Below are 27,011 nucleotides of genomic sequence, written 5' to 3'. Positions count from 1 at the left end.
TGCTTTTTTTTTGAGCTGTTGCTATGGCCTGCATATAAAAATAATCTGCTGTCATTGCCCAGAGAAATAAATGGAGAATTAAAAAAGTGGTACAAATAGTGAAAATACATACTGCAGTTTGTTGGGGTTTTTAAATTATTTAAATATGAGTTTTCATTTGTTCTTGTGCACCAAACAGGAAATACGTATATGTAGTTGGATTTGGTGTTTTTCCCTCTCTCTTTCTTTTGATTTACCTTTAATGGCTGGGCTCTCCCAGACTGGCAGAAGACTGATGCCAGGCTGTTCCTCTGTGATTAGAGGAGTGGGGGGAACCAGAGTTCCCATTGCTGTCCTCTCTCCAGCATTACTGTCGAGTGGTGGGGACTGAGAGGCTGTGGGACAACACAAGGTTGCTCCTGAAGCTTGCACAGGCAACAGGCTGGTGGTTAACAGTCTGCTTCTGCTTTTTCTCCCACCTGAATGACGATACACTGCATGTTGGTGCAGGAGTGTTTATAAAAGCTTTACTCAAGTAGAAGTCAGAGTTAGCTGTTGCTGAAGCTGGCCCAGAGTCCTTCTAAACAAGGAAAAAATTGATCACTGTCATCTAAGAACAGTCATTAAAATTCAGTTAGCTATTGAATTTTTTATTTTAGAGGCAATCTCACTCCTCTTTTCCTATCTGAGATAAAAGCCCGACTATGGTAGCTACTGGAACTGAAAGGCAGTCTTTCTTTTCAGCCTGTGGGAAGTTGGGGGTGGAACAACACAGGCAGCATAATCAGATAGATATTAGGGCCATCTGTTTTGTTTGATATCCACTCATTTGAATAGCACTGATATTCCTACTGCTATTTTTTAGGCAGTACAATGTATTTCCTCTAGATGGTGGTAGGTACTTAAAAATTACATGTGCAGCATCTACGTGATGCCTTCCATAGTCTACATGTCTGTACTCATCTGTAAACATCCTTAGTAAAGAAGTTTTACTACTTGTAAGAGTCGTGCTGGGAGAAATTTCGCCTTATATGAGTGATAACCGAGTTCAGAGAGCTTATACTATAGTCCACTTCTTCACCGTTAGAAGAACATTGAATTTCACAAAATTTATTCAGCAAGTAGGAATATCCCTGTGCCTGGTTTGCATGGATGCATTACAGTTTAATAAGGTGTGCTCGTGTAGGGGAAAATTAAGTGAAAATATCTTTGAGTTTTCAAGGTGGTACTGCCTTAAAGCGATGGTTAATAGAGCTTATGTAAGTCTCCCATACAACTTGGAAAAAACTCATATACATTTTTAATGAATTTATTTTGGCACTGGGTCTTTTTATAGACTCTTTAAAGTCCCCGAGCTGTATGTAAAAGTGTAAATGACTTACCTCTTACAAGAACCACAGCCAAGCAGATAAAGGCTAGATCAAGGTAGTTTTTTCTTGTCCCTACTATTTGACAGTCTCTATAGAGTTACAGAACAGCTACACAATACCAGTTTACTAAATGAACAAGTGCCATATAATAGGATAAACCCACCCTGCAGAATAAAACTAATACTGACAACTCAGTAAATTTTCAGGATTATTCAGTTTTAATTAATTTGTTCCAAATAATTTCTGTGGGATCTTTAATATTCCAAAGTGTGCACTACAGACATGTAATTTTTGCAGCTATCTATTTAACACAAATGAACAGTATGGGCCAGGAAGAAATCAATTTCAGGAGACGTATTCTCATTTACAGAATATTAGTACAGCACTGGATCTCTAGTCTTCAGGCTGCTGCCCTTAGTGCGATTTGAAAATAAGTGGCTGCATAGATACTGCAGGGGCAAAACAACAGTGGTCTGTGAACAATGCTGCTGTTTTGGAAGCTGATGGCATTTCCTCAGATGGGGAATGCATCCTTGCAGATGCAGGAGCTGATTCTGCAGGAAGTTGTCTGCATAGTTCTTCCCTGGAGGCTGGCTCTACTCTCTTCCACTCATCTCTTCTGCTTTTCTCAGCCCATTTCTTCTGTGCATGTACTGGGAAGGTAAGGACAAGGCATCCCAGCCCACTCCCTGCACTCAGTCCTCTACTCTGAGGTCAGATGGTCTTCCTGCCACGCTTCTCTCTGCACGTGCCTCTGCTGTGAAGAGTTACCCACACATTGCCTGTGAGAGATGGACATGAAATATGGGCACTTTTTCTGAATTCCATGCTGATAGTGGTTACCTTGGAGTAAAAAGGCACACTGTAGCTAATCAAAGACTGAAAATGAGAAATGAGCCTGAAGTGAGAAACTACTGTGAACTGGAGGGAAGGGGAAGGACAGTTGGCAAGCTGTCTCAGACCCACTTAAAGTCTGGCTTTGAAATCAACTTCTTAGTATCATAGAATCATTTCAGTTGGAAAAGACCTTTAAGATCATAAGTCCAGCCACTAATCTGACAGGTGTGGAATCACCAGCTCCTTAGAAATGAAGGAAAGGAAGAGAAACATTTCTTCTACCTCTTGTCTGTGGGATACTGAATATATTTCTAAGAAAGCAAGCTTGGGGAGTTTCTGCTGCTACCTGCCTCTTTTTTCCACATCCTTTTTTTGACTGGCTGCTGCTGCAAGCTTTTGCTGTGAAACTAGATGTTTGCCTGCCTGCGAGGTTTTTTAAGAGAAGCAGTGGATAAAAAGTGCTGTTCTTTAGTATCTGAACAAAGCATCAGCCTCTTCAGGCAAAGGGAGCTCTGGCTGCATGGACTAGCCATAATTCTCATTAGTGTTGGTCACAATAAGGTAGACTGCACATGTATTTTTAATGAAATCTGGGATTCTACAGTTGCTAATGGCACTTATCTAAAAAGCTTGCTGCTTGCCACAGCTGATTAATCATCTTGCCTTCATATCTAGATACGGCATCACCTCTACACGTTTGTAAAACGCTTATCCATGACATGCAGCAAATGAACAAATCCAGGATTCACTGACATGATTGCTGTTAAAGAACTGGGATGTATTTATCTCTGATATTTGTAATATTTTTCTTTACGGAGTGCCAGGGTTGTCTCTTAATGTCATTGTAAGCCAGTAACAGATGAGGGTTATTATCCCCTTATCCCACGCTTCTCCTTCAGAACCTAATTTTGTAGCCATTCATAGGTGACGTGTTTCTTGTCAAAGCCAAGAGTGATAAAACTGCTCAGGCAGAAAGTATACAAGACCCTTTTTGTTGCAGGTAAGAGATCCACAGAAAATACATGGAGATATTTTAGTCTGTTAGAAAGGACATTTTATGGGGAAATACACTGAAAGGCTTACAAGGTTTGATTCAACACCTCTCCCTCCCACCAGAGCCAATTTTAAACCAGTTTCCCTCTTTTGACATACCTTTTTTTTTCTCCACACTGTTCAGCATCTCAACTTGTGGGATATTTCTTGCAAAATTATTGACTGGATTTTCCACATGTTACTGCTTTTGCACTTTCCATCGCAAGGGTGCTTTCCTAGCTCACTGCTTGACTCAGAAAATTATACTGGAAACAGTTAAATGCAGGTGTGCTGGAGCTGGAATGAGCTGGCTGAGATGAAACGATGAGAATAGACTGTATAAAATAACCACAGAGCTTCCTGTCCGTAAGCCTCTCGGCCCATGTCAAAATAGAAGTGAGAGGTATCGGTATTTCTGTAATGTGTCTGAAAGCTCATCACTAATTTTCTGAGGACTGGCAGAGGTTTTCCTGCACTTTTTAAGCTTTCCCAAGCATCTGCAACTTGGGAGAAAAAACAAATTCCTTCCCCCGCCCCCCCCCCCCCGCTTCCTGACTGCTTGGCAAAGGGCAGGTTTGCAGGGAGAGCCCTGTGCTCAAGTACTTGGGCTAGGATGAGCAGCGACTATGCTTTGAAATTTGCCATTTCCTATTATTATTGAAGGGATGGAGGCTTGGAATAGGGTAACTTGATATATACATATATATATATACCCAGTTTTGCAGGAGAGGGTGGGATTTCATGTCCTGATGTCCTGCTTTCCATCTATAACCATTACAACGACTGTATGAAAGGGCCAGGCCTGGTGCCGTCATAACAGAAGGAGCTGCGTAATTACCGGCAATCCCAGCCAGCTCTTGCACAGTGCTTTAGGAATTGGGTTGTGTGGCCAAAAGGCTTAGTAAGAGGGAGGATAGTGGCATTGGAGGGATAAGGGAAGAGGTTTAGAGTCTGACAGTGGTTGCCTGGAGGGAAGAGAGCTTTGAGGAGTTATAATTATGTTGATCGTTCAGGGTTGAAGGATGTCTGCAGAATCTGCTGGACCCATTTCGTGGAAAATACAAGCTTGCAATTGGTGCCCTACAGCTGTCCCAGGCTCTGTTGTTTCAGCAGCTCATCTCTGCTAGTGCCATTACAGGAGGCTTCAGAGGAAACCTGCAGTGGGAACCTGGGAATAAGCTACCTGAAGGCAAAATTTCTGTCTCGCTCGGCTTTCTTGGTTGGGTAGTGATTGGAAACAGATGCATTCAGATGGGTTCTCCAGCTCAGAAGTGCAGTTCTTAACTGGGGGTGATGTGGGATGATGTGAGCATGTAGTGCATATGACCAGGTAATCTCTCGGTAGCTGTATGTAAAGCTGGGTGCTTGTAAACCAGTGTTAGACTTTCATAAAACACCAAGTCACTGCAGGAAAGGGCAGGCAATGCATTTGCCCAAGCTTCTTTGCTTGATCTTTGTTATCACTCCCTCTTGGGCACAGGGAGTGTTAGGACTGTTAGAAATAGCTGCTTTGCAAATCCTGTTTGCAAATGTAATGCCAGGTAGAGCTTGGAAAGCGAATATGTCTGTAGTGGTCTCTGGGGAAGGAGGCTGAGGATTTTGGTTTTTCGGCTTCTTTTTTTTAAAATACTATTCAAAATAAGAAAGATTTCCTAGAAATCAGAAATTATATCGTTAGTGCAGTTATTAATGCCAAACATGGAACTCTCACAATATTCTCTCTTTCCAGCAGAATTTTCAATAGACTTATGGTAAGCAATTTATTTACATTACTTTTCTTCTTCAGCAAAAGGAACGTGAAATTACATAGCAGCTTTAACTCTTAAAAATGAAAAGCTAAAAAACAAAAAGTCATCTGAAATAGAAGTTACAGGAAGCTATGCATACAGTGAAATGAAGGAAATCTAACTTTCTGATACTTTTTATGGAGTATCATAGGGATATAGAAATCCTTCAGGAATATAGCAACTTCAAGTATGTCAGGTCAAACTGGCATAGCTATTGAGATTCGCAATTTTGAGATGTTAGTATGAATTCACAGGGAATTTGAATTTACTGGTAAATAAAGATTTCCCTCACTTATGTACATTTGACATCTGTTGTATTTTAGATGTAATGCCTCATTTTTCTGTTGATGCTCATAAAACTGTGTTGCAGAGTGTGGGCTAATTGTCTCCCAAAAAAGGAATCAAAATTAACAAAACAGCAAATCCAGAAAGTCAGGAACGAGTGAGTTCATGGAAAATCTGTATGATATTTTGCAGCTTGGTAAGAGTATAGAGTAAGCGTAAAGTAGAGCAATTAGTGATTTATACAGTGAGCTCACAGGATTACATGTGTACACAAATATGAGGTATGGTTACAACAGTCTGAATAAATAGTATTAAAACTTTCTACGTTGGCAAGTGTTGGGACATCTTCTTTAAGTTGCTGTTCATTTCTGTGAAATGTAATTTTTTAAGTTCTTCTTCCATGTTAACTTTGATTCTTCATCTTGCACTGCAATTTATTAATTTATGTATGTTGATTAAGTGCTAGAGACATATGTGGAAGAGGAGGACTTTAATCCTTCACTCCAAAAAAACCCCACAAAACCAAAAAGCAAGAAACCAAACCAAATAAATCCAACCCCCTCAAAAAAAATCAGGCCTTTTTAAACTTCATCTTTACTTTAGCTCGTGTGTGATGCTTAGTACTACTATCTTTTTGTCTTTTAAACTAGGAACGACAACGGCTGGAGACAATCCTAAATCTGTGTGCAGAATATTCCAAATCTGACAGCGACCCTGCCGCAGCTACGACAGTTGCTGATGTTCAAAAAATTAACAAAGAACTCGAAAAACTTCAGCTGTCAGACGAGGATTCAGTGTTCGAAGACTCCCAGATGAATCTGGAAATGAGGTTCAGGAGCCAGCTGAAGTCATCTGCAAGTGATTCAGATTTCTCGGAGCTGAGCAGCCACAGCCGCAGCACTGCTCCTTTCCTTTCCTCTCGAGGACTGAGAACTGAAGAGCACTTCAATGAAAGTGCAAAGCCTCCCCCTTTCCCTGCTCCCAGCTTCCTGAAGGATGCTGCCGAATCATCCTACCTAAGCATCACACCAAAGGTAATGCTGAAAGAGTACAGTTCAGGCTTGACTACTGGAAAACCTCCTCGAGGAGTCATCTGTCCTGGCAGAGGCCACAGTTAGGATAGCTTAGGTGTGAGAATTAACCTCATGGCTTATGTGAGTTACGAGCCAGCAAACAATTATTTCATTTTCCGTGGAAGCTATTGGTACTGAAAGTTGTTTGTTTGTTTCCACAGAGGTGTAAAGTTCAGGGAGAATTTTTAAGATTTTTCTGGGGGGGAAGTGTTTACTTGAACAATTATAGTTATTTGAATCAGGTAGGTTTCAGGAACCCTGCTTAGCACTGTGCTGGGACGTAGGAGGGAAGAGGAGCTATGCCATCTTCTCACACACCGAGTTTCCTATCTCCTGTATGAGGAGGATGTTTTATCACGAGCAAACCAGAACAGTCTCATCAGAGGTGAAGGGGAGTTGCCTGAGCCAAACTTACTGTTCTGTTGCCTTTCCTGACCTGAACCAGTTGTCAAGTCAGCTGTTGCCTCTCATGGGACATGCAGCAGCAGCCAGCCTTCTGCCTCTCCAACCCAACTCCTGTGTTTCATAAGCTGCAACTCCTTTCTTGTGTACTTTGCACTGCTGTTTCACTACTGAAGGGAAATTGTCCTTCCTAATTTTGTCTATTCCTAATAATTTCCTTCATCTAGGGCAGCAGCAGCCTCCTCCAGGCTAGGGCCAGGGGTCTTTTGTTGTCTTGGGTGAGTGCCTAAGGTCTGGTGTGAAACAAGTCCTGGTGACAGGCAGTGTGTTAAATCTCTATATTCAACAGTTAGAATTAGGATCACAGTAAGAGCAAGCAAAACTATAAAAGCAGATTGCTGTTTAACAAATTTACACCTTCAAAATATTTTGTCTCTTTCCTTTTTACTGTTATTTACACACTGGATGAGCTTCAGCACGGTTATATGCCTAACTTGAACTGTATTTAACCTCTGTTTAACTTACACCTTTGTAGTGAGTAGAAGTGTGTATGTGTAGAAGAGAGAGATGTGATAAACATTTTATTATTTAAAGGAGTATCTCTCTGGAAATCTGTCATCTAAGTCTTTTAGTGTGAAATTATGTTGAAGAGAAACAAGCTGGTATGGCTTTACTTGGTCTTTGCGCATTGAAAAGGTTATAAGACATTTCACTTACACGTTACTGTGGTCTTACATTTGTTTCCCATTTATTGCTTTCTTTGTGCAAGTGAGAGATCATATTTTAAATCCTTATTAGGAAGTTGAAATCGAAGACGTTATGTCAGCATTTTATCCGAACAGGATACTGGACAAAAAGAGGCTTTCCTGCTAGGATTACTAATGCTAATCAAGGAATACCAGTCATTCGTTTGTTGCAAAGCCCTGAGAAAGCAGTAGCAAGCAACTGTGTTAATGAAACACGCTCATTGTTTTAAAATATCAAGATTAGATTTGTTGGGGATAAAAGGCCTGCTCTCAGAATAGCCATAGCCAAGCTGAGCCTCTTTTGAGTAAGGCCAGTGTGGTCTGGTGGTTAATGTGCAGCTCTGTGGGCAGCCCGCTTCTTCTTGTGGATGGGGACAATGAGTGAGCAGCCTTACCAGAGTAATTGGATCACAAGCCCCAGGGTCAGATGAACATGAAGAACACATTTGAAACTCAATACTCTTTGATCAAGCCTTTGCTGGTATAAGATCACAGGTATTTTCTTAATAAAGCTATTTAATTCTTGGCACAGCTATCTAGTTGGTAAATAGCAACAAAAAGAGCAATGTTAAACGTACTGCTTCCTCAGTGCTAACTGCTGAGCCAGAACCAACTTTTGTCCTTATTTTACTGAAGCTGCCCATCTTATTAGATGGTTACAAAAATGTCCTGTTCTACCTTATGGCTTTCATTATATGAACAAGTGAAATTTACATAAAAAGCATCTATTTGTGTTATTTTCATAAGGGAAAAATGGAATTTTTACTACCTCAATAGCAGAGCGTGTAAAGTATTCTTAAGGATTAGGTTTTAACTATTCCTGTAGAATGAATAGTGTTTACTGTTAAGTATAGTATTTATTTCCAATGCCTGGAAGCAAAGTATCATGTTTGTTTCTCTTGCACACCTTCTAAATATAGAAATAGCAATATAGTAGACATTAAATATGCAACTGGTTCAAAACTAGCAATACCATACTTGTGTAAAATGAACATGATGTGAAAGGGGGAAGGAAAGACAGCATTTAACTCTTTTTCTAATGAACTTCTTGTAACATGCAACTGCAGATACCAGAATGCACAAGTGATGAGCAAAGAGGGCAGGAGCTTGGTCGGCTGGAGGAGGAGCGCATAGTGATACTAAATAACTTGGAAGAACTTGAGCAGAAGATCAAAGATTTGAATGACCAGATGGATGAATCCTCGAGAGAGGTATGAAAAATGTATTGGTTTTAAATGTCTTGCTTGTTAGGTATGTCTACGTAACATAAGTCTGATGGGTTCAGCAAGTTCACGGAGAACTCATGGATTAATGTATGTAGCCTTCATATTCTGTGCTTTTTTACCAGGATTAGGCACAGAATCATCTCCTACTATGAAAGTTATTTTTCCACAACCGGGAGAGGGGTGTGATACTTGATTAGCCTTTCCCAGCTGCAACCCCTATACTCCTAAGACGGATTAAAACAATCTTGCTTGTCTAGTGATCACTCAGTTGATCTAAATATCTGGTGTCACTTGGAAGTTTTTACAGTGGTGTCTCCTGTGACGGTTTAAAGAGAAAGGAAGTGAGACAACTTCCTTTCGAACCTCCTTGGCTTTATGATGACAAGAATATGTTGGCACCCTTTTGCCTTCTGGAATCTCACCATTGTAGACTAAGATGGCCAGGCATTCGGGTTGTGCTTGCTCCAATTATCAGCAACAGGAAAGAAACAGCTGTTTCAGAAGGGTTTCTTGTGGAGCCTGAGCAGTGGGAGCCTGTACAGTATCATAACAGGAGGAGGCACAGAGAAGAGATAGAAAAGAAACAGTTTTGGAAACAAAGAATCTTCAAACTAAAGTTGGTTTGGACTTTATTTTGCAGTATTTTATATTGCAGTTTTACTTTTTCTCAAATTTGTGATCTCTTTTTAACTTACTTTTGTGGCAGTAAAACTTACTTTTTCCCCCTTTTTTTTTGCCTCTCTTTTTAAGAAATGTTTTTCTCTTGTGAATAATCACCAAGTCAATCCCCTTCCCCCAGAAAATACTATGTATCAAGATTTCTTCTTAATCTGGACTGCTTCTGAAAAATGTTTTGTGTTCCTAGTTGGATATGGAATGTGCCCTTTTGGATGGGGAACAGAAATCTGAAACAACAGAGCTGCTGAAAGAGAAGGAAATATTGGATCATCTAAACAGAAAAATAGCTGAGCTGGAGAGAAATGTTATTGGTGAAAAGACAAAGGTAACTGAATTATCTTAGCTGTGTGCACTGCTCCCCTTCATCTTCAAACTATATTTCTATCATAAACATATTGATGGAGGTTATTTTATGAAGGGCTGTCAGTAAGTAAATTTACTTGATAAATATGTAAGAAAAAAAATTTGTCACCACCATCTCCCTGTAACAATCTTGTTTCTCAAGGTATGCTTGACAAGCAAAATATAGTATATTTAAGTAAAAAGACCTGACCTACTGTGAAGATATTTTTTTATTAATTAAAAAATCCATATAGAACTTGGACTTGGGCTATCTGTTGTATAAAAGAACAGTATTAATTGAAATGTGCAATTACTTTCCCTTGTAGGTTATATATTTTGAATTTAAATAAAAATCCTTTCTCAATAAAAGAGCAGAATGAAAGAAGGCTGTGGTTTGAGAAGGTGGTGTTGTGTATTATATGGAATGATATGTAAGATGTCTGTCATGTGATTTTAAAGCAATAATTTTGGATTATTTTGTTTGCTGACTGACAATTTGAGTACTGTAGAAAATCCTCTCTGTGACTAAGTCCAAAGAATTAGTTCTTCTATACAGTCAGATACATAATTGCTCTCAAATACACAGCAAATGTATACTGTATGATTGCAAAACAGGATAGCAGTATAATAACAAGATTTTAAGGACAGAAATGGACAGGGCCTGCCAGATGAAGCTGTACCCCTCCAAACAGGGAGTGCTGGCTCCCCCCAGCAGGCTCTCTGCTAGTGGGCAGCTCCCTTCTCCACAGAGGATATACCACAGCCAGTTAATATCTCAAGGTCAGGAAGTTTTTCCAGGGCTTCCAGCCAGTAATGTTTCCCTTTTAAATTTCATCCTCTGCCTCATAATTTAAACCTGTCACTTGTGGAAATGCTCTAGCTCGTCTCTTCCCTTCTTTTTTTTAAACTTTCCAGAAATATCTGGAAGTCTTCTCTATTATTTACTTTTGCTTAGTCAAGCTGCACGTTTTTAGCTTTTTCACAATTTCCATTTAATTCATGCCTTACAGCTTGCATTATTTTATTCTGAGCTTTTTGTCTTCAATTTCTGCCTGCCTTGAACCTGAATGCTGTTTTGCAGCTGTACTCACGAAGTCTATGTCTGAGAAGGAGAATGTTGCTGCCACCCCTCAGCCCTGTGGAGTGACAGTACACATCCAGTTTAAGCTTGAACTTTTGTGGACCTTCCTACCTGTGCTTTTCCTTATTCTTATGTACCCCTCAATCATCCTTCAGCTTTCAGTTTCAGTCATAGAATGGTAGAGCTTGGAAGTGACCTCTGGAGATAATCTAGTCCCAGCCCCTTCCTAAAGCAGGTCCACCTCGATCAGGTCACTCAGGAAAACATCCAAGTGGGTTTTGAAAACCTCCATAGAAGGGAGACTCCACACCCTCCCTGGGCAGCCTGTGCCAGGGCTCCATCACTGTTGCAGGAAAGAAGTTTTTCCTTGTGTTTAAGTAGAATTTTTTGTGCTCTAGTTTACATCTATTACCTCTAGTCCTGCCGCTGAACAACACAGATGTGTGACTGGCTGTGGTTGTGTTTTAGGTTGTCCATGGACAATGTTTCATACATGCTTTTTAGTATAATGGTAAGGTTAAAATTGGTAACAGCAGATAGCATTTTGTTAGTGTGTTGTTTGAGTTGGTAGGCAAGAAATTTAAGAGATCTTTTTTAATTGTTCTCTAGTAACTTCAAAGAGCAATGAAACTAGTTGAAGTTATCCTAAACTTGTAGGCTTTTAACTTTCCTTGCAATCATGTGATGGAACATTATTGGGTAGAAGTCTGAAAATTACAGTGCCAAATGTACATTAAATTTTCAGTTGAAGTGAAACATGGAAGTCAGTCTAGAAGAAGCATCTCTGTTATTTAAGAGGCAAGTTCATGCAAAACATTTTTTTTTCAGTATAAAGCATACCATTAGCCAGATCAGTTACAATATCTTAGTTGTCTTTTTTTTTGTGTTCCCTTTTTCAAACAAACAAACAAAAAACCCATCTATCTGTGCTCTAGACTTAAAACCATGGCTCAGTTAATACTGAAATTACCCTTGTAGAAATAAACTCTAAGACAGCCTACAAATTTTGTTCTAGAAGTTGGCTGAAAGTATTGTGTAAAAGCAAAAGTTTAAAAAAGAAATGGGAGACAAGCTTCTGCAAACAGGCAGAATACAAAATGACAACTGAAGCATTCTGGGGAAAGTAGCATCAGCCAGCAAAACAGATGGCAGTGATCATCAACAAATAAAAGTTCTGTCTGGCTTGAAACAACAGTATTTTTTAATGTTTAATGTGTGTGTGTGTTTAAGGTTGCAGCCCTGCAGATCAGATGTAACACAGGACACTTCTTGGCTCTGTAGTAGTACAGAATCAATCCCTCCTAGAAAAGGGATACAACCTCGAGCGGAGGTGGTAGATGTTCCTTTTTGCTGAAATGATTTGAAAGTCATGATCTTCTCAACAGAACTAAGGCTCAGGTTTTGGCCGCCAGTAGTTGCCACCTGATGATGGTACTTTTTTGTGTTGTTTCCTGCTAGAAAAAGTATCCCAGTGGTCCATGCAGTGGTCACAGTTTCTTCTAGTTGCCCAAATATTTTACCCCTAATAATTCCAGTGATCTTGGCTTTGGTAGAGCTTCCTGGTAAAAAGCTATTGGGTCTCATCGCTCATACAGTGGTTCCATTTCTGTCAGGGTAAGGGAGTGATATCTGAATATACTGTGTCATCTTGAGTTGAGAAGCAGAGTTAATATCACTCCTGAAGCAATGGTGAGGGGATATGTTAATGCCAGACGTGATGGCACTTGTCTCTGGGAGCGACTTGAGCATCTCCCGGAATTTGCCAGTGATCTCAGCACCTGTTTGACAGGAAACCTCTTCCAGGTTCTGTTTCATCCTTACCCATTGCACCTGTTTGAAAAACTTGTGAAATACTTAAAAAGAGAGGTCATAAACTGCAGATTGATTATTGGGCCGTGTTATGTACTTGTAATAGACTGTAGGTGGAATCTCTTGCATTAGTCTCTACCCAGTTCTTTGATTTTTAATTTTTTATTATCTGTGCCCAACTCATTTAAATGAAGTCACAAAGTTTTGCCAACTTTTGAACAGTTTCAAAGCTACAGTTTCTAGCCCTTGCAAGGCAAGAGAGCAGAATGGAAAATATAGTCGAAAGCATAGTTCTGTGTTCAGTTCTGGACTTTGCCAGTGTGCTCTTTGCTGTGGTGTCCTGGTTGATGATAAAGTATCCATGAGCTAGCAATGTGCCCTCTTGGCCAAGAAGGCCAGTGGCATCCTGGGATGCATCAGGAAGAGTGTGGCCAGAAGGTCAAGGGAGATTCTCCTCCTCCTCTACTCTGTCCTGATGAGGCCTCATCTGGAGTCCTGTGTCCAGTTCTGGGCTCCTCAGCTCAAGAGAGACAGGGAACTTCTGGAGAGAGTCCAGTGCAGGGCCACCAAGATGATTGGGGGACTGGAATATCTTCCTTATGAGGAAAGGCCTCAGGAGCTGGGGCTGTTTAGTCTGGAGAAGAGACTGAGAGGGATCTCACTAATACTTACAAATGTCTAAATGATGGGTGTCAGGAAGTTGGGGCATCACTTTTTTCTGTTGTATCTAGTGATACAACAAGGGGTAAAGGGATGAAGCTGGAACATAAAAAATTCCGTTTATACTTAAGGAAAAACTATTTCACTGTGAGGGTGAGGGAGCCCTGGCACAGGCTGCCCAGGGAGGATGTGCAGTCTCTGGGGGTCTTCAAAACCCTCCTGGATGCATTCCTATGTGACCTAATCTAGTTGGACTTGCTTTAGCAGGGGGATTTTATTAGATGATCTCTAAAGATCCTTTCAAATTCCTACCAATCTATGATTCTGTGATAATGTCTGTGTGTCCCAGTACCTTTCTTATAAATCAGGAATGGATTTTGCAAGTGGATTTGTGCATTATATGGTACAGAGTCTGATCTTGTTCAAGTCCTCTGCTCAGCCCTACGTGAACAATGTGGCAGGTCCAAGGGTGAGGAAGAACAAAAGAATTGATGGGGAAGATAACGTAGCACACACCCTATGATGAGTTCAGAGCCTTTCCCTTGCTTTTTTTGAGTATTTAGCCACATACGTTGTAAGGAACAGAGCAATTAGTGTTGATTTACTTCAGGTTTGGAAATAAGAGCTATGAGCAGTTGCCATTTTGAAAATAAGATGACACAGAGCCTTTCAGCACTGTTGAAGGACTCGACTCAGTTCTGCCTGTGCTGCATCTCTGGCAAGATAAAAGTGCTGACAGGACTTAGTTTCCTGTCTGAGGGTGCTACTTACAAAGCTGTTTGGCACGGCTTGTTCTTTCAGCTATGCTGGAAATTGTGCCACTGTATGGAGGGAGATCCAGGTTTACCTGGCCATGCTTCTTGAGCACAACTTAGAATCCCTTTCCCCGAAGTCACTAGGAATACAATTTGAGAGAGACAGATTGAAGATACTAGGAAAGAGCTTTGCTACCGATATTGACAAAATTACTTTGAGTGCAGCGTGCTCTGTAATGACCCAAGCTGGGCAGTACTCAGAAACAAGCTATCAGGTGAGCCAATCTCCCTTTTCTCTGTCATTTGTGCCCAGTTCCTTGTAATCACTATGGCAGTCATTCATGTTACCACACTGAAGACATACAATATCTATGCTGGTGTTTAAAGTGGAATAGCACCTCAAATCCATACTGCTATTTCCAAATGCAGTTTCCGCTTGATGACCTTGGCTCATGAGACTTAGTTCAGGATTGATGTTGCCTATAAGGAACAGGGCTCAGTTTTGGGGCTTGTTCTGTTCAACATCTTTATCAATGATCTGGATAAAGGGATCAAGTGTACTTGGGGATGTTGATCAACAGCTACCTGAACATAAGCCATCAGTGTGCCCAGGTGGCCAAGAAGGCAAATGACATCCTGGCCTGTATCAGAAACAATGTGACCAGCAGGACCAAGTAGGTGATTGTCCCCATGTACTCGGTGCTGGTGAAGCCACACGTAGAATACTGAGTCCAGTTCCAGGCCCCTCACTACAAGAAGGACATTGAGGTGCTGGAGTGTGTCCAGAGATGGGCAATGAAGGTGGTGAAGGGTCTGGAGAACCAGTCTGATGAGGAGTGGCTGAGGGAGTTGTGGTTATTTAACCTGGAGAAGAGGAGGCTAAGAGGAGACTGTAGTGAGGTGGGGGCTGATCTCTCCAGTAATGAATAATAGGATGAGAAGAAATGACCTCAAGTTACACCAGGGGAGGTTTAGGTTGGATATTAGGAAGAATTGAGAGGATTACTGAGCATTGGAATGGGCTGCCCAGGGAGGTGATGGGTTCCCTATCCCTGGCGATATTTTAAAGACATATAGATGAGGTGCTGAGAGTCAGGTTTAGCTGTAGGCTTGGCAGTGTTAGTTTAATGGTTGGACTCAATCTTAAGGGTCTTTATCAGCCATAATGCTTCTATAAGGAAGCGGGAGAAAATTGTATTTGCTTGATTGGATGTTATCCAGGTTTGCAATGTCTTTTCATACAGTGCTTCCTTAGTCTGTGTAGTTTTAAAACATGCAGTCTCACACATGTGGAAAAGGATGCTTAATGATTTACCATGCCTGATATCTCCAAGTTAAAACATGAGTTTGAATATACCAACATACACAGAGAAGAAAGATCAGTGAATGTGAATATAAGCAAGAATAACTGAAAATGAGTAATGAATTCAGCAGAAGTGCTGTGGGAGGTAATCATAACTACATGGTAGTTTTGGCAGAGAGTTTCTAAATAATTATTTATGCAAAAGTTTAGACTGCATTTGAAGAGAGGGAGGTTATTCCTTTTCTTCTGGAGGACTTTTGTGTTATGTCATGGTGGAAATATGTACTCTAAGACTCTTTTATCTGAGTTTCCCGTCCCTCTTCAAGAATAGAAATCAGGAGCAGCTGGCAACAGATAACTCATTTTTTTGGAATACGTTTAATTTTGTCCACATGCTTTTCTGGAAATATTTTTCAGTCATTAAAAAAATATCCCAGATATGCCAAAATGCTTGAAGCTTGGCCTCTTTGCTGAATTAGTACTGCAAAGACTTGCTAGAATTAAGTCAAGGAAAGAGCAACTGTTTGATATGCCACCAGCAAGCAAAGTTAAATATACTGATGGTCTCTCCTCAATCCTTTCTCTTCTGATTCAAAATTGTTCCTTTTTTTTTTTAAATCCTGATGAATCTGTCAGATTTATACTTCATAGCATAGCCTTTTAAATCTTTCCTGGTCAGATTCCAGTTCAGCAAGTGTTTTAAATTTATCAGTTATAATGTCTATATCTCCTTAAGACATGATACATAAGATTTTGAGGAACACTTTCATCTACTGGATATATCCACATAAGGGTATATCCTGTAGCAAAATGGTAGTGAGGAAATAAATGATAATGAAAACTCAAGAAGAAAAATCTGAATTCACAAGCTTTCAGAATGGGTTGTACCACTAAGGGAAATCCTCTTATTGTCATCTAGGTGTTGAAGTCTATATAGAATTTTCACTTTCTCACTTGATTTCTTTTTTTAATTCTGATTTGGATTATTATTTCCTCTTCTTCAACATTCATGAAAAAACAGTGCTCTAAAATCAGGGGTTTTCTTTTGCCTCCTTGTCTATTCACTAAGACAACACATTACAATGGTCAGAGAAAGAGTTTAGAAATGTCAAAAACCGTGAACTGTCTTAGGAGCAAATTAATGTGTTACAACTGTGATTTTATTTTTTCTTTTTTTAATTTTTATCTTATTGTTGTTTTTCTTTTTTTTCACTTATGACAGAGGGATGGCTTACTCTGATCTAAAATGCTTTTTAACATCTTCCTATGCGACCTGATCTAGATGGACCTGCTTCTGCAGGGAGGTTGGACTAGATGACCTCTAAAGGTCCCTTTCAACCCCTACCATTCGATGATTCTATGATAAGCTTTATACATGCATGTGCAAGAAAACCATTGATATCTCTTATACAGATCCCTTTACTGTATATTTTCTGTTGTTATATAATAAATTAGTGACTACTCATACAGTAAAAGGAACTATTGTGGAATACCTTGTTCCATTATATTATGCTGCTTTTCATATGCCTTTTTTTTCCCCTCCTCTTAATAGCTTCTTCCATGAAACCCACAGGGGCTTAGTGACAAACAGCTAAGTCATGGCAAGTTTTATGTTTCTGTCCTGAGTGAAAGCAAGGAATGCTGGAAAGAGTAGTTTGTAGAAGAGGAACATGTGTAGTCTGTGCACAGGCGGATCTGTTTCATTTCACCAGTATTTTTTTAATCAGAATTGTATGCAGTCTGTTTTTTATCAGCTGTAGCATTGGAAATACTTTCACTTTGCAAGAGTGCTAGAAGAGTGGGTAGACCTCAGTTTTAACACTTTTCTCACATGTACCATTTGCCCCATTCAGTGAGTAACCACTGAAGAACACATAACATTTCCTAGCCTGCTTTTTGCTAGGAACTAGATGTTTTCATACAAATTCGTGGCAAAGATTAGGCCAATTTTATCAGTGAGTTATTAAAGTCTAATGTTCTTACTCTTCAAAGTACTCTCTAAAATGTTTTGCTGAATGGACAATCTCTGTAGTATCACACCACTTACAAGTAGAAATGAATTGTTTCTGTAGTGGCTCTTTCTCCTCCACTTCTAGATTTCACTGTAGGTTATTTTGGAGAAGGGGAGGGATGTTCTCTTTGAGTTTAAAAGAGTAAAGTTTGGGTAGTTGTGAAAGCATGATGATAAGATGAAGAAGCTTTTCAGAACAAAGAACTGAATGTGCTTCTTATTTCTTGGAAACCTGTGAGAGTTGTGAGACTAGCTGATTCCATAATGTATGTATCTGGAGCTTGTTGTGGGTGATGAGATATTGCTACCTTAAAGAATGATGATTTGCAGGTGAGTTGGACTGAGGTAGATCCTGGAATAGTTCAGACTGGAACACTTAAAAAATTGAATGGGAAGACATACAGTATTTTACAGGGTTTTGTTTGTTTGTTTATGGCTTATTTCTCTCTGTCTCTGAAAAGAACACATTCCTTGAATTTTGTTTTGGTTTTTTTGAAGTTGGTGGAAGGTTAAGAGTAAACCCAGTTCACCTAAACATACGATCCATTTCACAGTGACCTGGTAGAAATTATAGGTTTTTAGTTTTCATTTTTCTCCTAATTTTATCTGAATTTTTGAGAAGCTTTTTTGTTTCATCCATGTTTATTCTGACTCATTTCTGCAGAGTCTACCAGTTTAATGCAGGAAAGTTGGTTTAGAAGGCACATATACGTGGGGACACATACTACTTTACAATTTTAGCCTTCTTACCTTCAGTAGCAAAATATGATGAACGACAAGTTAAAAAGCAGCACTTCTCTGCAGAAGTTGTGTGGGGACCTGCTAGGATTTTATGTAGCAGGCATGGGACATCCTTAACCACAGGAGATGACACTGAAGCAACTGGTCTCTCTCTGTTGTTCCCATTCTTCTAGGGGCTACAATTGTCCTAATAGTAGTGTTTTATCTCCTCTACACCCTCATAATCTATGAGATGTATTGGATATTGGGTTTTTTTTTTCCTCTCTCTTTGCCCTAAAATCACTTCTGCCAGATCCAAAGGTTAATTTCCTTTTATGACCCATTTTGATCACTTATGGTCTATTTTTATTCTGTGGATGCTCTGCTGACATCCCTATGTCTGTGCTTTTGGGATACAGTGTCATCTATCCATTCTTTCTACTGATGTCTACTTCACAATACTCAGATGTCTTCCAAAATGGATCCAAGCTGTGGCCTAGCATCATCAAAACCCAACTCAGGCGTATATCTTGAGTCAGCTCCGTGTCTTGGCTGACCGCAAGTTCATCTAATCTGTGTATAGAGGCAGGCCATAGGGCAAATAGGGCAGATGTTATTCTTTACTGAGCTCTACTACTTTTCTCTGGAAACAGGATGTTAAGAATTGAATTAATGTGACTCCGGAGACAACTCTGGGGCTGAGAAGTGTGTCTTGCAGAGAAATGTTTAACAAGTACAGGCTCGTGCTGTTAAATGAAGATGAGCAGCTGGAGTGCATGGGTTGTGTTCCCAGCTCTGCTGTTGCCTACTTCTGAGCAAACAGCTCAAGAAGTCAGCTGCATACCTGCCTCAGCTGCATCTTGCACTCAGCTTGCAAAGTTATAATATTTTCCCTACTAAAAGAAGTTGCCTTGATCTATTTATAGAAGACACTGTATGAAAAAAATTGTATTCTTTTTTTTGCGTGTGTGAATTAAATGGACTTTACCAACCTACAGCCAGAGATGTCGGTGAACTTAACTCCAGAGCTGCAAAACATATAATGCTTCTCATTGCTGAAAGTGATATTTCCTGTTAAGACTGCACATTCTGCAGGGAGACAGTTTGGTGGGATGCTAACACTTCCTATGCTATAAATAGACCAGATGAGTATCACTTTCTGTCTCAGAGGAATACATTTCTAATTTCTTGAGGGAAGTAACAGTATCCCTGACAGGATTCTCAGGGAGTTCTATACTTGCTGCTGGTGCCTCCTCACGCTGGAGGCTTGACTTGCTCGTTAATGAATGAGTGTGCTTGTTGCAGTGCATAGACATTTAGGGAGCTATTAATAGTTTCAGAGGCACAATACTGCAACTAAGGTCGGGGAAGTCCTTGCTGTTTTACATTGCTAGGTGGGCAGGAAGGGAAAGTGAGAAACAATGTGGCAGACCGTAGGCTGAGTGTTGAATGGACAACAAGGTTTGTGTGGAAGGAACTACCAGCTTATTCATAGATTTTCTCCCATGTTGGAAGTAAGGATGATTCAGCAAATGGAGTTTCTTGGGGACAGAGAGGTCTAGAGGTGACCTATCAAGAGTTGCATTCTTCTCTCTCATTGTGCAGCTTGCACACGCCACATCCTCTGTATTTCTGAGCCCTGCTGCTGCTAAGACAAGAGCTAGTACAAAATACGCAGGTAGTTCAATATGCTGGCTCAGTTGCTCATTTTTACAAGCTTAAAACAATAAAATATTCTTTTGTGTTCAGCATTTTGTTTGAGTTGAGAGGCTGCACATGTAAATGAAAATAACAGAGCTGGGGATTTGGTTGACATTGAGTTTGAATGAGAATACTTCCTGTTGTGTTTTTTAAATACTGGGAAAATGAAATCCCAGCCCAGATCCCCCTCTTAAATTGAGAGATAAGACCATAAAGAAAGCAAGAAGCTAATATATATTTGTTATTGTGCCTCCACCATGTGTGAGAGTTTGAGAACCTTGTAACAAAGAGAAGGTTTTGAGGGAAGGACTGTCCCATAGTTTGAGATGACAAGTATTGTATACTGAAAGGAGTCCCTTCTCTATGGCATATGCCATAAGGATGCTGCAGATTGCCTGACTGTATAGCATCTGCTGAGCTATGCATTTGATTTCAATATTAAATAATTGTTCGGACCAGAAAGAGGACAAATGAGTGCATGCTGTGGTAAAATTCAACTGCTCTTGAAGCATCCAAAAGAAGAAGCTGAAATTTTGGGACTGATACTATTACTTTTTGAGTGGTAAGAAGGGTTAGAGACCAACTCAGAGGAGATACATAACTACAGAAGGAGAAGTAGGAAAAAGTAATTATACCAGTGTAACTCTAGAAGGTAGCAGAGGGCTGGGCTTCAGGGACTTGATTATATGTGCCTGGCATATCAGGCATATTGTTTTTTCTAGTTAGTAGTTGCTCAGTTGAAGAAAATGCATCTGCTATATTGGCTAGTGCAGATGAAAGTAAAAGGTATTGAAAAAAATCTCTCCACTCTGATTTGTTGCCAGACTTTGGTCTATAGGTAAATAATAGTCTACAAGGTGACTTTAAGTTATCTGTAGCCAGTCTTCAGAGCAGTGCTGCACAGTAAATCATGTAGTATTTTATTACAAAGGTTTAAAAGCTAAAGGCTTTTGAGGGTGAGTAGCAGTGTGCTGAGTACTGCTACTTGAGTTGAACAAGGGGAAAGCTGGAGTAGACCAGGGGGGTTGTGCAGTCCCCTTTGCTCCCTGAGAGCGGGTTGAAGCAAATTTGCTAAATCACTTGATGTTTCTGCCGCAAGAGGATTTCCTGTCCCAGAATTATCTCTTCATAAAGCTCTGTTTCATTCTCTTTTTTCACTGCACACTAAATGTACTTATCTGTCCAGAGGCACATAGGCATGTAATTCATTCTCCTGCAAAGATCCATCTTTCTCCTCACTGCCAAACTACAGCCATTTTCCATCCATTTTGCTTTCTAAAAGCTATTCTTTTCTCTTCATTGATTACCTCACTGACGTGCCTATCATTCCTTTTTTTTTTTTTCCTTTTTTCCTTTTTTCCTTTTCATTAGGTGACACAAGTGTTTTGGGCAGTGGGCTTTTAGCAGCACCATCCAGGAACAGGTGCAAAACACAGTGACAAGGGAGAGAACTAACCACCACACTAAAATGATTAATGTTTTATTTTGATCATTTTGCATCCCACCATTGCGTTTGGACTAACAAGAGGTTTCTGTCTTTGACCTATGTGCTTCAACTGTTCGTTAAGGTTTTGCCACACGCTGTCATAATCACTAACAACTGCTTGGGTTTGAAGGTAATTGTGTTTATTTTCTGGTTCATGCTTCAGGAAAAATTAAAACTTGATGCTGAGAGGGAAAAACTAGAGAGGCTTCAGGAGCTTTACTCCGAGCAGAAGACGCAGCTTGATAATTGCCCTGAGTCCATGAGGGAACAATTACAGCAGCAGCTGAAGAGGGTCAGTAGCAAGTTTAAAGATTGCACTAACTTTTTTTTTTTTTTTTTCAGAATTAAGTATAATGTGTTCTGTTTCGAGTATCCAGTGTCAACATATATGCAACTTACAATTGTTAATAGTCACAAGAGTTACTCTTTTTGTGGAACGCTTGTAATGGATAATGTGCATGGTGGCAAATAAGTAGAGTGCAAGTGGAGGAATTAGAAATCATTTTGTCTTGAACACTTTGGGCTGCTTGCTTATATTTAGCACCTTAAGCCTACTGGGTGGTGTGGAAGCTGTTGTGATGTTTAGATGAGTGGTGGAGCGTCACTCTTTATCTGTATGAGCCAAGGCAGGAATTGAACTTTAATCAATGGGATCAGCTATTTTAGCAACACTTTCATGCCACTGTTGTTTGATCCTGTTGTGTACTCCTGTCTCAGTGAAGGCACAGGTTACCTTTTTTTGCAGTGTATGACTTAGCTGTTAGCTTGAACTGTGCTTTGAAAAAAATAATTTTGAAGATGACACCCCTATTGAAATAGCTTTATATTTTTGTACATTTTCAATGGTTGCACATCAGTGTAATAACTAGTTCTAGCTTGATTTTATTTTGTGATATTTATAACTGGAAAAAATCTATGGTATTGTGAAAGTACAGTTATTTTCTGTGGAAATATTTTAGTTCATTCATTGATGCTAAGTGGCTTCTACAGAAGATACAGTAAGCTTTAGTTGGAGAGGAAGTAATTTTCAAAGCATCAGTATCATATTCTGTAATTCTGTGAAACCTGAATTTGATTTTTTTTTTTCTGGCTTGAGTGTTTATATCAGGAATAACAGTGACCAAAAAAAGATGTTTTCTGCTTGATAGAAAATATTCACTAGATTGTGATTTGTTTGCAGAATTCTGTTCTGTTTTTTTCAAAGAGCAAAAAGTTATAAAGTCCAGCTTTGGAAATAACAACATTAAATTCTTCTGTACTAACTGAGAAGTTTGCTGCTTTTGAAACACTTGAAGACTTTTGTAGGTTGTCTTGGTTTTTTTTACATAAAAAAGTAGTATTATTTAATGTCTCATACATATTAGAATGCAGGCCTTTCCTGTGCAGTCATATACTTGAAGGTATTAATTAATGAGAATTTTCTGGTTTGTTGCTGTGGAATGGTAGTAAATAATTTTTCACTGTTAACCAAGAGATTTCTAGAAATCTGTTTGAGTTTTTTCCTAATTTTTTTTTTTTGTTCTTACAAAGTCGTATTCGAAAGTGGGACAAAACTTGAAATGTAGGGGTGCAGTGAAATGTCCAATTAGTCCAACTGCATGTTATTCCATACCAATTGTAGCAAAAGGTAGCTGTGGCTGATGTGGTTGAAGCAGTAGAAGTTATTACTGAATTAGTGCACTGTAGCTCTCAAATGGATATGAAGTGTAGGAGCAGTTATGAAATTACTGTAAGCATCGTAGTCAAAGTAAAGATCCTCTTCCCCCAAAATAAGCCTAGTTCAGGGTTAAGTACTCAAGTCTGCAGCAGCTTATAATATGCTACTGTACTGCCAACATGGAAGATGTGAAGCTGATGAATTCCCTTATTGTTTCATTTCTGTGACTTCGGTAACTTCTGAATTTGTGCCCAGCTGAGTAGGCAGCCAGTTTCACTATATCAGCTGACTGCCGAGTGGGTCTGGAGTTTGGATTGGAGTTGGCAGTGGGCAGCTGGCACACTCAATGTGCTTCCCAATGTCCAGAACGAACCTATGGTCTCTGTGTTAGGCAGGAAAGACACTTCATCCAAGAATGGTAAAAGCTGAGGGCTTGTGGAAAGCACTAAGAGAAAGCATTGATCATCCTGGTGGCTTATTTGAAGTTAGTTCACTTGCCTCATTCCTCACTGTTAAAGTACCAAACTTTTTTCTTCTCATGTGCCTGGGTTTATAGAAATACACATAAATGGATGATGATAATAGATGCCTGGATTCCTGCAGAGATATGAAATCTATCAATTTCTAAGAAATGCCGTACTCTTCAGATGAAATTCTCCTTATTTTTACAAATAATGTGGGCCTGTGGAGCTCCCACCACATCCTAAAGTAAGGGCTTGAAGTGAGTCTCACCCACTGATTTTTCTCCAGTGCCATTACTGAAGTAATAGAGATGGAGGAGGAATTTATGGTTTCAAAATCCAATATGGAAAAGTTGTGTCTGTTGTTTGTTAATAGATGATAAGTTACAGTACTTTGATGCCAATTGTTTCAATAAAACGGAGAGTCATTCGCTACCTGGTTCAGGAATTTACTTCCTTAACCAAGTAGCAAGTGACAATACAAGAGCAAGGCAGAACAATACGGCAAGAACAATTATTTTCCTACAGATCCTACATTGCTGAGTAGAATGTTTATGAAAGTTATGGCCAGATCGCTGTGGACACATCTCTGACCAGATTTCACACCCCTGCCACCGTGCCCTGCTCCTTCAGGCTGCCTGGGGTCTTGGTCCGCATAAGCCTGCATGGCTGATGATCTTGCTGCAATGTGCTTGCCAATACTGTGAGAGCTAAGCTACTAACAACTTTTGGAAGACTTTTAATTTGAAAATGGACTTTAAATTAAATATGTTTCTTTTTCCTCAGTGTATAGACACAGCGGTATAGAATGTGGTTAAATTCTTGTTCCATAGCACATTTCACAAAGAATAAAGTATTGTGCAAGCTTGGCTGGCTGCTGATTGCCTTTCTAGTTATTGGTTGCCTTCTCTAAGGTCTCTGATGCCATTATTATGGTATGAAATAGACTGAATTTGGTGATTGTCATGGCCCAGTCAAAACCCTTCTGTTTTAGTGCTGAAGATGACTGACTCGTTTGAATGACCATTTTGGTATTCTGCTTCTGAGTAATTTTTAGGCTATGCCTTTGCTTTTGATCTTTTCGTTATCTCCTACAAGTCAAAGGCATGTCTTTGGATAATAAAAGAAAGATGTTGGTATTTCATAAAGTAACTTGGATTCTTCAGTTTCTGCATCCCATGTCTTTCCCTGCTATGTTGGAAACTGGTTTTGAATCCCTTCATAGAGACTTATCTGCTTGTTTCCATCACTAATCTTTGCCTTAAGTCAAAATAAGAAAATGAGTAAGTTTGTATTTCCCTAAAATGATAACTTGCTTACAGGATCTAGGTTTTCTTTTGTAAGAAGTTATGTACAGTGTGCCTATTATAGAGAGCCTTTAGCATTTAATAATATTGTGATTGTTAAAAACACCTTTTTCTTCAACATCCTGGAACTTGTAAGTAGGAATTCATGCTATGAATACACAGATGTTGCAAGAGAAAGGTTAGTACTCGGTTCTTGTGCTGAGAACACCATAAGTTGTATCTCCTCATCTCTAAGCGGAAGGCAAGTGCATTCTTATATCTTAGTGTTTTTCTGCAGCATCCAACTTCATTTACATGACAAAATCTGGCATTGGTCCAGGAGATGCATAAAAATGAGATGATAATTTTTCTGAAGTATTACACCTGCTGGCTTGGGTGGATAACTAGAGTCCTTAATTATGTGTTTACACGGTGGCAGTTGGTAGCTCCAATTTGGTAGTCCACGATCAGCCTCTGGCTGAGCAACTTGTGTGGTTAGGACATCACTGCCGAGAGTATGGCAGCGTGCTGATGGCACGCAATTACACACATCTTTTATCTGACTATGTCTGTTAATGAAAACTGTGGTAGTACTTGGGCTAGACCTGAAGAAAATCTAATTGCAGTTCACACCCCTCTGTTTGAGTGTGTGTTCCAGTAATTAATTCGTTCCATGTGCGGTTCTCTGGTGTTGCTAGGATGATGCTTACTGTCCGTTCTCATTGGTAAGCAAATGCTCTCCTAGTTTGGCACATGACAACCTCACCAAATGGCTTCAGGCTTTGGTATTGTCATAGTTAGGCTAAAGCAGCGCGATCTGCCCAGCCAGGATGACCTCTGTGCTTAGAAGGCTCCAGCTTTCAATGAATGGTATAAAACAGCTTCCTCACCATGCAGGTACTTAATCTTTCTCAACAGGGCAGGGGGGAGACATAGAGTGATGGAGAAAGTGACATCAAAATGATCATAAGCCCTGTTTGTTATCTTACTATGACAGTAGGCCATTAAAAGCATTGTAGTCCTCTTTGAGCATGTTGTATGGGTTACGTAAATACCATTTTAAACTGATTTTTCTGTTTGTAAATATCTCTGGTGTCAGTGAAAACATGATTACTTTTTTTTTCTTAAGGATGCTGATCTTTTGGACATAGAAAGCAAACACTTTGAAGATTTGGAATTTCAGCAGCTTGAACATGAAAGCAGGTTAGATGAAGAGAAAGAAAATCTGACACAACAGCTCCTGCGTGAAGTAGCTGAATATCAGCGCAGCATTGTCAGTAGAAAGGTAAAAGCACTAATGCTCAATGCATTTGTTCTTTGTTGTTGAGCATGAAGGAGATGAAATGCATCTACAACCTGCCCATCTGTAAGAAATAATACAAAACTTTCCTCTTTGAAAAAGCTTTTGAAGCACAGCGAAGGTGATGGTCAGTAACATCGCACACGGATCAAATCATGCACTTCTCCAAAAAGAAATAATAAAACCCCATGCTCTATTTGTGTATATGCTTTTGAAAATGAAACCATTTGACTTGCTACAAAAATTACAAAAGCATTATTTTCCTATGCTCCTGATGTTGATGTTCAATGATTTTCTTCATAAAAAGAATAATAGAATGCCAAAATATTTAATTTTTAAAATCAGTTGAAATGGCCCAATCTCAACCAATTAAAAAACAGTTTTTCAGAGATTGTAAGTTGCACCTCAGAACCAGTTCTGTTCAGTATATGGATGCCAGTCACCATATTATCGAAGAATATGTGCAATTGTTCTTTTATTTTGTCTTGAATAAATAACTCTTTAGTGTCTAAATCTTATTTAATTATCTCCTTCAGAGCAGTGAGCTGCCTTGTAAAGACTTCTTTTCCTACTGCTTCACACCTGTGAATAAGTGAATCATCATGAATAGGATCCTTGCTGCAGGTTGTCTTGTGCTTTGAAAATAAAAATGTAAATTGTGATTATTTTCTTTTCATTTTAGGAAAAGATTTCTGCTCTCAAAAAACAAGCCAATCATATTGTCCAACAAGCACAAAGAGAACAAGATCATTTTGTAAAAGAGAAAAACAACTTAATAATGATGCTGCAAAGGGTATTTATCATCTTTCAAATATTTTTAGCATGCAGTAAAAGAGCATTTCATAGAATAGAAGAACATAGAGCACTAGAAAAGCATCAGTTTTGCAGAAGCTAGCAAGCAGGTGCTAACATGATAGACGTTGTATCCATTAACCTTTAAAAACAAAAAAATAAATCTTGTATAATGAGCAGATTTCCTAGGAGAAAACCCTGGGGACATTTGATAATGAAAAGGGTTTTAGAT

General features: G+C 39.5%; 1 protein-coding gene across 6 annotated transcripts in view; it reads left to right on the top strand.

Moving 5' to 3' along the window:
* The window catches only part of PHLDB2 (pleckstrin homology like domain family B member 2), a 125,154-nt gene that overhangs the window by 73,166 nt on the left and 24,977 nt on the right, over positions 1 to 27,011 (top strand). For 5 of the 6 annotated variants that reach the window (XM_062003444.1, XM_062003480.1, XM_062003472.1 and 2 more), the window contains 6 exons: positions 5,941 to 6,324; positions 8,579 to 8,722; positions 9,603 to 9,740; positions 21,447 to 21,575; positions 25,817 to 25,972; positions 26,670 to 26,780. In XM_062003444.1, coding sequence (XP_061859428.1) covers positions 5,941 to 6,324; positions 8,579 to 8,722; positions 9,603 to 9,740; positions 21,447 to 21,575; positions 25,817 to 25,972; positions 26,670 to 26,780 — 1,062 coding nt within the window. The remainder of the gene's footprint in view (positions 1 to 5,940; positions 6,325 to 8,578; positions 8,723 to 9,602; positions 9,741 to 21,446; positions 21,576 to 25,816; positions 25,973 to 26,669; positions 26,781 to 27,011) is intronic. The other variant, XM_062003463.1, reaches the window with a different exon arrangement.

This window comes from Colius striatus, chromosome 1 (assembly GCF_028858725.1).
Source record: "Colius striatus isolate bColStr4 chromosome 1, bColStr4.1.hap1, whole genome shotgun sequence".
NCBI classification, from domain to species: domain Eukaryota; kingdom Metazoa; phylum Chordata; class Aves; order Coliiformes; family Coliidae; genus Colius; species Colius striatus.
The sequence above is the reverse complement of the archived record's forward strand: the minus strand, read 5'-3'. Positions and strand labels throughout refer to the sequence as shown.